The sequence below is a fragment of the Vanellus vanellus genome, assembly GCF_965231255.1.
Source record: "Vanellus vanellus genome assembly, chromosome: 6".
Classification (NCBI taxonomy): Eukaryota; Metazoa; Chordata; class Aves; order Charadriiformes; family Charadriidae; genus Vanellus; species Vanellus vanellus.
The window spans coordinates 43,437,109-43,450,883 of NC_138911.1; the positions used below are offsets into that span (position 1 = coordinate 43,437,109).

Genomic DNA, 13,775 nt, shown 5'->3' on the forward strand with positions numbered 1-13,775 from the left:
TGATATAAAGCTGCTTTCTGTTTGGGTGCTGTCAGCCTGATATTAGAAAATCTCTGGTGGAACTGGGCATCATACAGACACACAGAGCCAGGGTGACTTAGTATTGCTGAGGGCTTTCAAAGCAAACAGTATTTCTGTTTTATTCACATTCTGCTCTCAGTCTGTTCACTTTGACTACCTCGGAGAGATCTGAACAGTGTTAGCCTAGGAGGAAGTCTGATAGCAAAAAGGCAAGTGGCACGAAGAAGGTAGTCTTGTTCATTATTTGTTTTTCCAACCATCCAGCAGATTTATGTCAGCTTCTCTTTCTCTCTTTCTTTTGTATTTTTTTTTTCTTTCAGGTGAGGTTATTCTTACACCTGTTGTAGGTTTGGTTATTCCAAACCTTGATAAGCGAGGCACAGATAGCTTTTGTGTAGAAGCAGTCAGTGTCACTATAGCAGAGCATGTCACAGGTGCATTTTCTTGTTTTAACACTTTGGAATGGATTTATAGCTAGACCAAGGCTCTGGTCTGCCTGCTAGCTTCAACTAGTATGCCTACAGCTACTTTGTATGTTCTGACCAGGCCAGTGCTGTATGGTGACTTTCCTGTGTAGCAGTGAAACTTCAAAATATTAGAGATGTGGAAATTTGTGGTAATGCTGAGAATTGAACTCTGATCTCTCAAGGCCTAAATAAATGCTGGTGAACATTTAAATACTCTTTTTTTTTTTTTTCCCCCATGCTCTCATGCAGAGTTTTAGTCCTAAATCCTCAAATGTCTGTAGAGTTAAGTCTTTGATGCTGATCCTATTGAATCACATGGAAATATTTCTTGTGACTTTAGTAGGTTTTGGATGCATCCTGGAAAGAGTACAACTGATTTTCTGGTGATGTACTGCACTCTTGTAAAGAATTGTGCTCATACACAGACAATAAATTAGTAAAATTTAGGGTATTTCTTACTTAAAAGTCTTTATCCTTTTATTTTCTTGTTTCACCGTTATTACAGCGGACAGTGCCCAGTTTGCCACCATCAGTTGGAGGATGGTGACCTCACCGAAGAGGAGTATAATAATCTCAAAGAAAGAATAATAAGGGATGTGATTCACGGAACTGACACTTTTAGAAAGACAAGTCCACAGGTGGGTCTTGCACTCTTATCAGGTTCCTTGGCTAGGAGGGTAATATACAATTAATGTTCGGGTACTTTGAAAACACCAAAAATATTTTCTTCTTTGCTTTAAACACTAATAGGCCATTAGATACTCAAGTATCCTATGTATCTTTTTCAGCTGTGTTTATAAAATGGATCTAAATCTTGACCAAAGTCTTTCTTACTCATGTTTTGTCGAGATAGTGGTTCAGCAATAGCGACATGGAATGAAGCTGAGCTCCACTAGATGGAGCCAATGCCACATTTCAGGGTAGCTTTGCTCTACCTTTATAAGTATTGATGTCATTTTGATGCAGCTGGCACCTCCGTTCTGCATTGGTTCTGAGAATACGGAAGGGGACACCAGGTTTAATTCTTCAGGCTTTCTGCATACACAGACCTTGTGCGTGTGTTACAGTTAGATAAAATTGAAACAGTTAGTGTTGGGGTGTTTGTAGTACACGCAGCCGATTGTTCAGACATCTAATTTCCATGCAGATTTTCTCTTCAGTTCAAGACTTTTAGCTGATCTGGCTGTGAATTGTACAGGGGAATAAAATTATCCTTAAAAATGTAGTAATAATTTTAAGTATTTAATGGATACTGGTGTTCTATAATATTACAAGATAAACAAAAGGATGTGTTTATTGTACACTGTACAACTAACTCTTAACTGTTCTCTAAAAGCCTTTGTGAAAATTATGATTGAGATTGGTTTATTAACAAAAGCAACAACAACAAAACTTTTGATTCCTTATTCAGTTAACTGTCTAGTCTGTGAAGTTTCATTTCTGTTCACTGTGGTGACTGCTGGCTTAAAAATTTCAAATTTGTCAAGTACACAAGAGTAGGTTAGCAGTACCAGTTGAAGGCGGGGAGATTTAGGAAGGGAGTTCTGGGTTAACAGGACGTTCACGCCCAAATTGAGCAGTAGTAGAAACAATGTTCTCACTGTTTGAGAACCTGATTGATCAAATGGATGCAATCTAATGAAAAAAGACTCAATACACTATTTTGATGTCAACAGATTTTGTTAGTCCGTGTGATAGCTGAAATGCCATCATTTCGCGCTCTGGGGCCACCCACTTGCTAGTTCTAAGTTGACCTTGTTCCAGTTCCCTGTTAGCAGGTGGTCACCAGGAGATGAATGGAGATGAACTTGGTGTGTTTACTGTTGGCCACACAGCTTGAAGTCTGCTCCTTCAGTGAATTTTGAGCATGGATGTGGGGTAGAGGCAAAACTGTCGTGATACGTCAGAGGTTTCCAGAAATAAATTTGGGACTTTTTAGTTGCCTTTGTGCTGTGAAAGCAGATGTGTGGTGATGAAAATATGCTGCCCATTTTAGGTATATCCGACTGTGTGACTTCTCCTGCAGCCAGGGTTTTCCAGAGGGGAAACTAGGTGAAGAGGCTGAAAATAGGATGTAAGCAAGTATATCTGAGAGGGGAGTTTCCATTTTCCAGTCAGTCACTTTTTTGTAGTAGCCACAATTCAAATAGAAAACATATTAGCTTTCTATTCCTTCTTTTCTCCTAACTAGTTTTCTTTAGTGCATCTGTGTTTCTTGCAATTAAATGATTATTCAGGGAAACAGTTTGAGTTGGTTTGAGCTCTAAACATTTTTTTCCAACAATGTTTCAAATTAAATATGTAAGGCATTTGGAATCTTCTTTTTTTCTTTTCTTCACTGAGGAATAGGCTTTTGTCTTACTTTTGCAACAGCATCATTGCTTTATTTGATTTTATTTCTTTCACTTAAGAATAAATGCGATCAGAGTAGAAACTTAGGAGCAAAGATTTGGTTTGTTGAGGATCCCCCAACAGTACTCTGTTGAGCTGTGACTAAAAACAAAGAATCTTTTTCATAATTACTTTTAGGAAAGAAAATCAAACAACTTAGGTCTGTACATCAGAATGGTAGTGAACGCTATTTACGGATATGTTGAAAAGGTGGCTTGCATGAACTATAAAACTGATTATCTGTGATACGGAAATACTTGTTACACATCAAAAATAGACATTGATTCAGATCTTGATGCACAACTACTGAAAGGTCTATTAGGATGTCATATGATGATCTAATATAGTGAGCTGCAACCTTGCAGGCTGCCATAGAAAGAAAACAATTGTAACAAGACTGTCACCTTTTGTACCAATGTCTATATGAGGTTTTTAGTTTAGTTTAGTTGTTTACTCTGGCTGCATTTAATTGGGAGCTATGCCATTGAGCCTGAGATGGTATAATTGGTATACTGAGACGCAAAATCAACTTCTGCTGTGATGACTTTCATGTTGCAGCTGCTCCCAGGTGTTTCTCTCAAATATGCAAATGCATAATTTATATGCAAATGAGTAATTTCATTCCCTTAGTGACTACTACATACCCCTGATAAGCCTGAAAGGATTGTTGTGCAGGGGGAAGGAAGCACATGGGACATGTGTATGTGCTGTCAAGAAGGCAGGAAGAGATGGGTTTGTGGGCATGTAAAGTCCCCACACTAGATCTGGGCTAAGTGTGTAAAGGGATTTTACTTATTCTTCTAGAATATGAGAGACTGGGGGGGGAGAAAAGGAAGTGACCCATTCATCTCAGTGTTATTTTTGCAACTGAATGAGGTTATGCTGTTTCCAGGGAGCCTTGAAAATAAAGCTCTCTTACTTTTAGATTTATAGCTTTTCTTTTCTGTAATGCTTTGGTTCTCCTTCCACATGTGCATGTTTCCCAACTCCACGATTTGCCCCAAAGCGCTGTGTGGCATATGTCAGTGCTGTTCGGAATGGAGTAGTTTGTTACTTCCGAAAAACCTATGTACTCCAAACTGTATGAAAACTGTGTCTGACACAGTCTGCCCCAACCCCATCTGGCAGACCCTTCACTCCCAACTTTCAGTGTGATCTTCTCGTTCTTCTACCTGCTTTGTTGACTCTCAACTTGTGGTCAAAGTCAGATAAAAATTGTCTGTGCTTGAGCTGTTTCTAAGGTGAGCTACCCTTACCTGCCCTGAGATGCCTGGGAGCAGAGAGAAAGAGAAGGCTAGTTAATTCAGCTAGGCCTGCTGTGTCTCCTGAGAAGATCAGGGGCTGAAGAAGAGAAAACCCCTTCCCAGCAAACAGCTGATACTCTCTGCATAGTGTGCACCACAGCCCAGGCTATGTGTGCTGTTTACCTCCTCTACCTCTACTCCCCTATATGTTACCTCTTCCCTGTCACTGCTGGGGAGCAATGAACTTTGAGGGGAGGAAGGAAGGAGAAAGCTGGGTGGAATTTCTCCCATGGGTTCATGTGCCCCCTTCCTTCCCAGATACATGCCACATTGCAGCAAAGTGATCAGATTCCCATGCAAGTGTTTGCCCTCTACAGTAGGAGTGCAAAAATTTGGCATGTTGCTGAATGCTGCAAAACTCCTTGCGCTGGGATGGGGCTGTTTTGGGCAAGAACAGTTCCTATGGTTTCTTCTCAGGTGGGAATTACTGAAAGTCCTCTTTGTAATTTCTGTGGCAGGGTGGATCACTTAGTAAGGTTCTGGTTTAAAATGACAGCACTTGGATTCAGAGCTAGCTTCTGCAAGAACCAAAAATCCTGCTGCTGCCAGCATGGGTTGAAAGCTTTCTTTTAGTTCTGGAGAGGAATATAGAAGTAGTGAGCTGTAGTTAGGGTTAGGATTAGGGCTAAGCCTGGGCTTCAAGATGGTTGAGATTTCTGAGCTTGCTTTCTTTTTTTCTTGTGGTTTTTTTTCCCTCCCCTCCCCTCCCCTCCCCTCTCCTCTCAGATGAAGGTTGGCTTAGAGATGCTGAGGTTGGCTTAGATGAGCGAGTTATGAATAATTTTTGGATGGTTATGAGTTACTGGCTTGTAGGTAGGCTGGGGTTTAAGGATGACGAGGATGGATGAACCTGTTATTGCTGAATCTAGAAAGTCCTGAAAGTGCGATGTTTAGAGATTAGTATTTTGGACAGCAGGTGCTAGAGAACTTGAGTTATTGTTATAGTCTTACAAGTTCATTTGGATTGAGTGAGAGCTAATGCCAGTGGAGATGAAGTGCTTATTGGTAGCCTTTTGGGTACATGTTGTGTTGGGCTATGCATAAGACTAGGGTAAGAGTGGATATTTGGGAGTTAAAATACATGAAGCGCTTGCTTAATATGGCTGTGATTAGGCCAGAGCATGAAATTAGAGATGTCATTGGTAAGGACAGATGTGTTACCTAGTCTGCAACAACACTGATCAAAAGACTTGTGCCCTTGTGGCCAAGAAGGCCAATGGCCAATGGCATCCTGGGCTGTATTAGAAGGGGGGTGGTTAGTAGATCGAGAGAGGTCCTCCTTCCCCTCTACTCTGCCCTGGTGAGACCGCATCTGGAATATTGTGTCCAGTTCTGGGCCCCTCAGTTCAAGAGGGACAGAGAGCTGCTGGAGAGAGTCCAGCGTAGGGCAACTAAGATGATTAAGGGAGTGGAGCATCTCCCTTATGAGGAAAGACTGAGGGAGCTGGGTCTCTTTAGTTTGGAGAAGAGGAGACTGAGGGGTGATCTTATTAGCGTTTATAAATATATAAAGGGGGAATGTCATGAGGATGGAGCCAGGCTCTTCTCAGTAGCAACCAATGATAGGACAAGGGGTAATGGATTCAAGCTGGAACACAAGAGGTTCTACTTAAATCTGAGAAGAAACTTCTTCTCAGTGAGGGTGACAGAGCACTGGAACAGGCTGCCCAGGGAGGTTGTGGAGTCTCCTTCTCTGGAGACATTCAAAACTCGCCTGGACGCCTTCCTGTGCAACCTCATCTAGGTGTTCCTGCTCCGACAGGGGGATTGGACTAGATGATCTTTTGAGGTCCCTTCCAATCCCTAGCATACTGTGATACTGTGACTTGCTTATAGCTGTTTGATTATAGGATGACCAGTGCTGAACAGTTTACTTTCTAGGTTTTGCAGAATAGCAGATTGATGACTAAGTCCATTGTTGCCTTGTGGCTAATTTTTAGTTATGGAAAGGGTATGGTCATTAGCTTGTAGGTAAGGGTAGAGTTAGCATTGCAATTAGAATTAAATATATTGATATCAAGCCTGAAGATTCCTGGATCGGGAAGATGTGCAGTCATAGGTCTAGGGAAGCCCTACAAAGATGAGACAACATTTGCAGATAGGGTTGAACAGCTTTTTTTTTTTTTTTTTTCTCCCAGATCTCTGCTAAATATGGGCCATAGGTCTCAGTCAGGATAGGGTTAGTATTCAATAGGGCAGAATCCTGCATTGCCTTAAGAGGCAGGTTTGCTGCTAGGTCTTGTAACACCCACAAGGATAGAGGAGAACTTGTCTGAATGGGGCTCAAGATTAGCTGTGGGTTTGTTTCAGTGGCAGTGTTTTGGCTAGAACTGGAGTTAGTTTGGGGGTTAGAGAGAACACTAGCCTCAGAGCTTGAGCCAGTACTCAATCTTGTAGGTCTAGTAAGCACAGAATAAAGACAGGTAATGGTTTATGGTGGGTGTTGAGACAATTGCAGTAGCAGAGTGCTTAGAGTCTGACAGCACTACAGCCCCAGCTGCAGCCTTTATCCTGCTTACTTTCTGTCCTCCTGCCTCCATTTAATTCAGGGTGAATGTTAGGCTCTTCTTGTGATGTGATCTGCTAGAGGGGAGAGAACTTCTGGGAGGAAGGAAAAGGAGGGGAAGAGGGTAGGACAAATGGGAAATGGGTGGTGAGAGACAAAGGCAGTTGGAATTTTTCTAGGGTTTCTCTTGTATTTTCCCTTACCCCAGAGGCTCCTGATAATGGAAGCAAACAGCAGCACAGAGAGTCTTTTGGCAGGAGGATAAAAGACTTAGCTGCTTCCTTAGCAGCAAGAAATAGATCTAGATGAAAACATTGTAAATTCAGTGCATATTTCTTTTCCTCAATTACCTCAGTGTTAGAGAATCTTTCTTGGGGCTGGGTCAGGTCTTCTGGGGTGGTCCACAGTCCTCCTTTTCTCAAGTCACGTAGCGAGGAATGAGTTGGGATTTTGTTCAGGTCACTTGGTCTCCTTTGCCATCAAATGGTTATGCAGCAAAATTAGGCCACCCTGCCACACAAGAATGCTCCTTTCTTCCAATCCACTGTCTAAACCTGTTTCAGTGTCCTCCACAGTCTTTTTAAATTACCACTTTGTCACCTCTGGTTTGGAAATTCTCCTAACATGATACATTCTTCATATTTCAGTTAGTGCAGTTAACCAAGAATAATCTGGTTCTAATTTTTTTTTTTTTTTTTTAATACCAATTGCTTGGTTAAAATACAGGTTCTAATCTTAGCTTGTTTCCACTGTATATCACCTGAAGATCTTGCTAAGCAAAATACAAACGTGGGTTGCTGATGCAGTGATTTTTCTCAATTCTGTATCTTCCTTACATTAGCTAGAACGTATAAGAAGAAATGGAAAGAAATAGAAGAAATGGGATACCTTCATAAAATATTTCTATTTTCCTGTTCATTAGCTGATCACAAAGGCAGACAGGACTGTAAACATGAAGTCAGAACAGTACCTTTTAACTAAAGAATCAAACTAATCTGAAATATCTGACTAGCTGATTTTTAAGGAGATTATTTTATCAGGAACCTCTTGGACACACGTCCTTTACTTGCAGCTCATGCATTCCACTAAGTAGGATCTTGAGACATGTTTACATAATGCAGACTGCATACACTGCCATCCTTTTTTTAAGTGTTCTCTGTCTCTGAATATTGCTAAGTTCTGTGATAATACTTCTAAAGTAAAATTAGTGTGAGCACATGTTGACTTAAGACACTTTGAAATGTTACCTCCTGGAACTTTGTTATGGAATGGTCCTTTACCATTTGGTCCTTTGCTCCATTACCAAAGGTCCTTCTAAGTTGAGGAGCTGGTCTCCAGCTGTGGTCATAGACAGATTCTTCTGATGCTGGAGGCACCTATGTGGAATTGTCTAATATAGAGCTTCATTATAATTTATGATAATTAGAATAGCTTAACAAGTTATAATAATTTCATGTTATCTATCCAATGCCTTATCTCTTAGGATTTGATTAGATTTGTTTTAGAACATCAGCAATTTGAGCAGATGTTTTCATTATACTATGATGATCATTTAAGTTGATACAGTTCCTCCAGAAATCTGTAAAACATAAGTGCATTCTTCCTATATTATGCATTGTTTCATCTTTCTGATGCTAAATTTCTTTTTTTTTTTTTTATTTGTCATTTGTTTGGCTTCTGTGCCATCCCTTTTTCTAAATATCTGTAAAATATTTCATATATGTGGGAATTAGTAGAGAACTTTGAAAGGTGCTGCTAATTTTTTAGCATGACCCTTTGTTTTTTCTTTTTTGCCTTTTTTTAATGCTTTAATTAGTTCAGTGTTTTAGTAGCTTGTTATGAAGTCTTGTGTCAGTTTTTTTGAAAATCTAGTTAATGCCATCTGGTTCTGTTTTACCTGCTTTTTCAATGACACAAGGAAAGAATTTTTAGAGACACTCCTTTGCAAAAGGTGTGCACATTAATCATATTTCAGAGGGTTTGCGCCATTTTTAGCAATCAGTTCAACTGTATTACAGTGTGCAGAAACTGGGTGCATAGGTTTATAATTCTCTGGATTGTTTCTAGAAATATTAAAATAGGCGTAGAACATGTGGTGCCATTCAGTCCCCCAGAACAGTTGCTGTTGCTCTTGAGATTGCAAATACTAGTTAGTATAAGCATTTGGTAGCAATGTGATTTTGAAACTGGCGTACCTAGCCTTACCACCCTGCCAGCTGTTCATTTCCTGCCCCCTTTGGCCCCTGCAAGTGTGCCAGGAAACAAGGGAGCACAGCCCCATGGTAAGCAGGACACAAACCTAGATGAAAAAATAACGTTTTGGTTTCTTGTGGGTGTTTTTTCAGCTAGACCAGTTCCTTATTCAGACTTGCTTCAAACATTTGTACCAGCATAGCAGAGAAAGCTGCATGGAGGTCTGTCCCGCTGATTTATATTCATGTAGCATTTTTCCACATGGATATTATCAGCTGTCTGTAATTACGTGCTGGTCTCCCTCACGTCTTCGGGACACTGTCTTTTCTATAATGTGCATGATGCATAGCTTTTATGTTATTCCACTGTCTTTCTGTAATGCCTGTTGCATTGTATTTAAGCGTGCATTCAAGTCAATCTTTTCCTGGTTTAGCATTCTGTTAGGTGGTTTGCCCTAAGAAGAAAAGGTTCCAAAACAGCGTTTTTAATTTTGAAAGCACTGTGAATTCAAGTTATTTCTGCCTTTGCAAGGTTATTTTGTTTGTTTGTTTTAAAAGAAAGCTTGGTATGGTCCATTTCTGTACTCTTGTACTTATGATGGCAGCCTTGCAAAGATGAGGGCTTTTTTCCACTGAGGATGGCAGCACAAACTGCTTGTTCTTCCCTCAGTGTTAAGCGTGCTCAGGAAGGACATTTCAGAAGTGTGCTGCTTGGATTGTTGAGGACCAGGTTTTGCACTGGCCTTGTGACTGACCCACTCCTGCTTGATGTAGGCAGGGAGGAACAAGTCCCGTGACAACACTGCCTGCTGCTGATGGAGGACTACGAACAGGCAACACAGCACATCTCAGCCAGATCATCGATGTGCCTGCAAGTACCTTCCTGCTTGTGACGCTGTCTCTGACGGCTACAGCAACAGGGGTTTGTGACTCCTGGATTATTTGTTAACTCTAGAAGCATGTAACAGAGGACAAACAAACCGCGTACAATCCAGAGTACATAGTGATACCATACACAAAGATGAGAAAAGCCTTCCTGCTTATGAGGGTTTGAAGGGGATTTCCAAGCTTTGAAACTGTAGGGGAAATATTCAAACCCTTCAGGCATAGCAAGAAACAGATTTAAGAGTGCTCCAACAAGGCGCCTTAAAAAAAAAATAAAAAATTGGCTGGATTTCAGTTTGACAGCTGAATTTTATTTCTCACACTACAATGCTCATTCCTGTGTTTTTATTCTGATACCAAGAAACATTGCTGAAAACAAAGCAACCCCCATCACTTTGTATTTTATGAAACTGTTAAAAAGTGAATGTTTTCACTTCTCTAAAAGCTGCTCTTATGGTGTTGAAAAACACCCTGTTTGATAATAAGGGTAGAGTTACAGAATAGTTAAATGCAGTATAATATTCTGTTAATTAGAATTCGATCTTTCCTTGCACTTGAGTATATTGTCATTTCATACGGAGAGGGGAAGCGCTGATTTTTCTGTTATACAAAGCTTAAACTATTGTGAATGCTTCTGGAAACAGTATATGTTGAATACTGTAGTTTTTGCACTTTTTTAATTTGACTTTAGCGTCTCTCCACCATTCCTGATGAGTGAGCATAAACTTTATTGTTTATCAGAAGTGACAAGCAGCCTTTTCTGCAGTGATTTTAATAGGTTTTGGTAGGGTTTTTTTCTTTTTCTTTTTTTTTTTTTTTCAAATTCCATGTGTTGGTATGAACATAATAGCCTTTCCTGTATTTAAAAGTCCTCTATGGATTTGGTCCTGTGTCTGCTTTGTGTGTTATATTACTTTGTTTCTTTGGCACTTAGAGCAGACGTTTTGGATTGTTAAAGAATTTGAGCAATACCATGATATTTATTTCTGCTTGCCAACATATTTCCTATTTTGACTTGAGGAGAAAAATGCTCAAGCGATCTAACCTTTCTGTGATTTGAAAGTTGTCAAACCCTTAGATCTGTTATAGATGTTAAAATTATTTCAAAATACTCATTTGAATTGCTCTTATCAAAGGACATGCTTGTTTAGCTGTTCTTTCTTTTTTGTCTTCCATTGTAATGTTTATTTCTATGTTATCATATTTAACGTAGTAAATCTGTAAATAATAATAATGGATTCCTCCCCTCATTTTTGTTTTGCTTTTGAGGCTTGTAGTCTGTGTGTGCACTGATGTTGGAAGAAAAACACACATTTCTGTTTATGAATGTTTTTACAGAAGTTGAAATAGTATGAATACTCTTACAAAAAAGACCTGTTTTCAGATTTATTACTGCTGCTATTTCAAATATTATTGATTGTGTAAGCCAAGCTTTTGAAGTCTGAGGTCACACTTTTTTGAAGAAATGTATTTTTTAAATGAAGGGCTTAAAATAGCAAACCCAATCTTTTTTCTTTCTTTCTTTTTCAAACAATAATTCCTATACTTCTGTTTTTTAAAACCAACCTCTATCTTGTTTTGCTGCAATACCCCATGTTGAGAGATAGATCTCATAAAATGTAGTTTCACAATCTAGTGAGTTAGCATAGTCAGGGCTACCTGTGGGAAAAGGTGATCCCAGTAGTCTCACCTGCTACCAGTCTCATTCCTATTCCACGTCCTGGCTGCAGTTTCGTGCCAGGACAAACCTCTGTGCTCTGACCTGAACAGGGGGACTGGTGCAGGCTAAAGACTGTTATATAGGCTCAGTTCACGTTGGCTCAGTGCATCCACTTGAGTCTTTCTCCTTCTGCCAACAAACGTGTGTGCGTAGACAGAGGAGGGGGCAAGGCTAGGACTGAATGGCTGAGGGAAGGGGGAAGGTAGAAGCAGTGGCAGCACCAGTACATATATGTATAAAACGATGGTGAAATAGCGCGACTCATCCAGCTGGTGTGGAATAGCAAAAAAATGCAATTGTTCCGTGCTTTTGCCAAGATATGAATGGACTTCGGCCACCCCCATGCTAGTGGTTAAAGAAAAAATTATCTTAAATGGCTTTAATTCTTCACATCAAGATAAATTCCATCGTGGGTTTGTTATGGCTGGCTCTTACTTCCAAATCAGTTTAGTCAGTGTGGTGCACATTTGCAAAGATAAGTTTTCTTCGTAGAAGGTGCAGTGAATCATTTCTAATGGTTGCGTAGTTGGCATTCCCCTATTTTCCCAGCTAGGCAATGAATGAAATCGGGTGGGTTTTTTAAAATTCCCTTTTCTTTGGTACTTGGTGTGAAACAGGATATTACTGGAGCCATCCGTGAGCACCCTGCTGTGCTGCCCTGTTCCTGCTGCGGGGAGGCGTGTTCACACCGTGCATGGGCTGCTGGGGGAAAGTCTCGCAGTGAGGTAACAGCCCTGCTGTATTGCAACACTTTTCTGGGGCTCCCGAGCATTAAGAGGGTCATGCCATAGAATTATAGAATGGTTTAGGTTGGAAGGGACCTTAAAGATCACCTAGTTCCAACCCCCCTGCCATGGGCAGGGACAACTCCCACTAGACCAGGTTGCTCAAAGACCCATCCAGCCTGGCGTTAAACACTTCCAGGGATGGGGCATCCACAACTTCCCTGGGCAACCTGTTGCAGTGCCTCACCACCCTCAGAGTGAAAAATTTCTTCCTGATATCTAATCTGAATCTCCCCTCTTCCAGTTTGAAGCCATTACCCCTTGTCCTGTCACTACATGCCCTTGCAAAACATCCCTCTCTAGCTTTCTTGTAGGCCCCATTGACATACTGCTTATATCAATAAGCAATGCTGAATGTGTTTTTGAAGTTTTGTCCCTTCAGTTGCCAACTCTGTTGAAGTGAGTTTGAGTAGCATTTCCGAGGCTGGGAGGATGCACTTTTCCTCAGAAACTTTGTGAGATTAACCTGGTCGGAACAAGTTAGAAATCGGTGTAAGGTTTTGTTTGTTTCTTTCAGTGCTTTTACCGAGAGAGAGAGGGATGTTTTGCTACTTGTTGGTGTGTTGCAGGGGTTCATCAGAAGTGCCTCTTGTGGTGTTCAGCAGGAGGCATATGAACGTTCCTGTGGCATACACAGGGCTGTATGTAGATTACATGTTGCATTCTCTTGTTTGGAAGAGGAAGCCTGTGTGAATAGCTCACTTCTTTTTGCCTAAACCAACTTTTGTGTCATCGTTGTACTGCATTGATGATTATTGTGTCTGGCTTCTCTTGATCAGCTGTACCCTAGCTTCATTCACTGCTTATAAAGACCTTCAATTTCTTATTATGTTGGCTAGTTAGGGAAGAATCTTTAAAGGATCATGGGTGTATTATCTCTTGAGTACTGTGGCTGTAAGTAGGATCTACATAAAATCCAGGCAAATTCTGATCTTTGAAAAATCAGCATCCTTCAAATTGTATACTTTCTCTCTTATAATGTAAGTCTGTGTTTGTTTGAATAACCTTTTGCACTGCAATCTGGATGATGTAGCCTGCTACTTATTCCCAGGTTTCACCCTTTTCCTTCCCTATGTCCGGAGAGGGTGGGAAATACGGTGACTCAAAAACTGTCTCTCAGGGGAGCAAACCTGCATCTTCTCTGTGGTTCTTTATGTATTTTTTTTCTGGAAAAGGAAAGGAGCACTCTTGTGTGCTACTGGGGAAATACGGATGATGAGGAGAAAATGAACAGATCCTTGGGGATTTTCAGTCTGTCTAAGGCTTTTCACTGGAGTCTTTTGTATTTGGTGACATAAATTAAACTGGGCAATTTGTCTTCTGCACTTATTCTGCAATTAACTCCTCGTCTCCCTGTGTGAATAAGAGTCTCCTGTGGCAGCAAACCTTCTCTCCCTACTGTATTGCAGTTTACTGGTAGTGAGGCAAAACAATTGAGCAGATTTGGGAGTCTGGCAGAGGTATGCTGTCAGGCATCTTTTGAGAACAGAGTAGGAGATGTGGT

At 40.6% G+C, this 13,775-nt stretch overlaps 1 protein-coding gene across 2 annotated transcripts in view; it reads left to right on the top strand.

The window, feature by feature from the left end:
* PRORP (protein only RNase P catalytic subunit) overlaps positions 1 to 13,775 on the top strand; it is a 57,264-nt gene that overhangs the window by 8,526 nt on the left and 34,963 nt on the right. For both annotated transcript variants that reach the window (XM_082484926.1, XM_082484927.1), the window contains exon 4: positions 994 to 1,126. In XM_082484926.1, the coding sequence (XP_082341052.1) occupies positions 994 to 1,126 (133 nt within the window). The remainder of the gene's footprint in view (positions 1 to 993; positions 1,127 to 13,775) is intronic.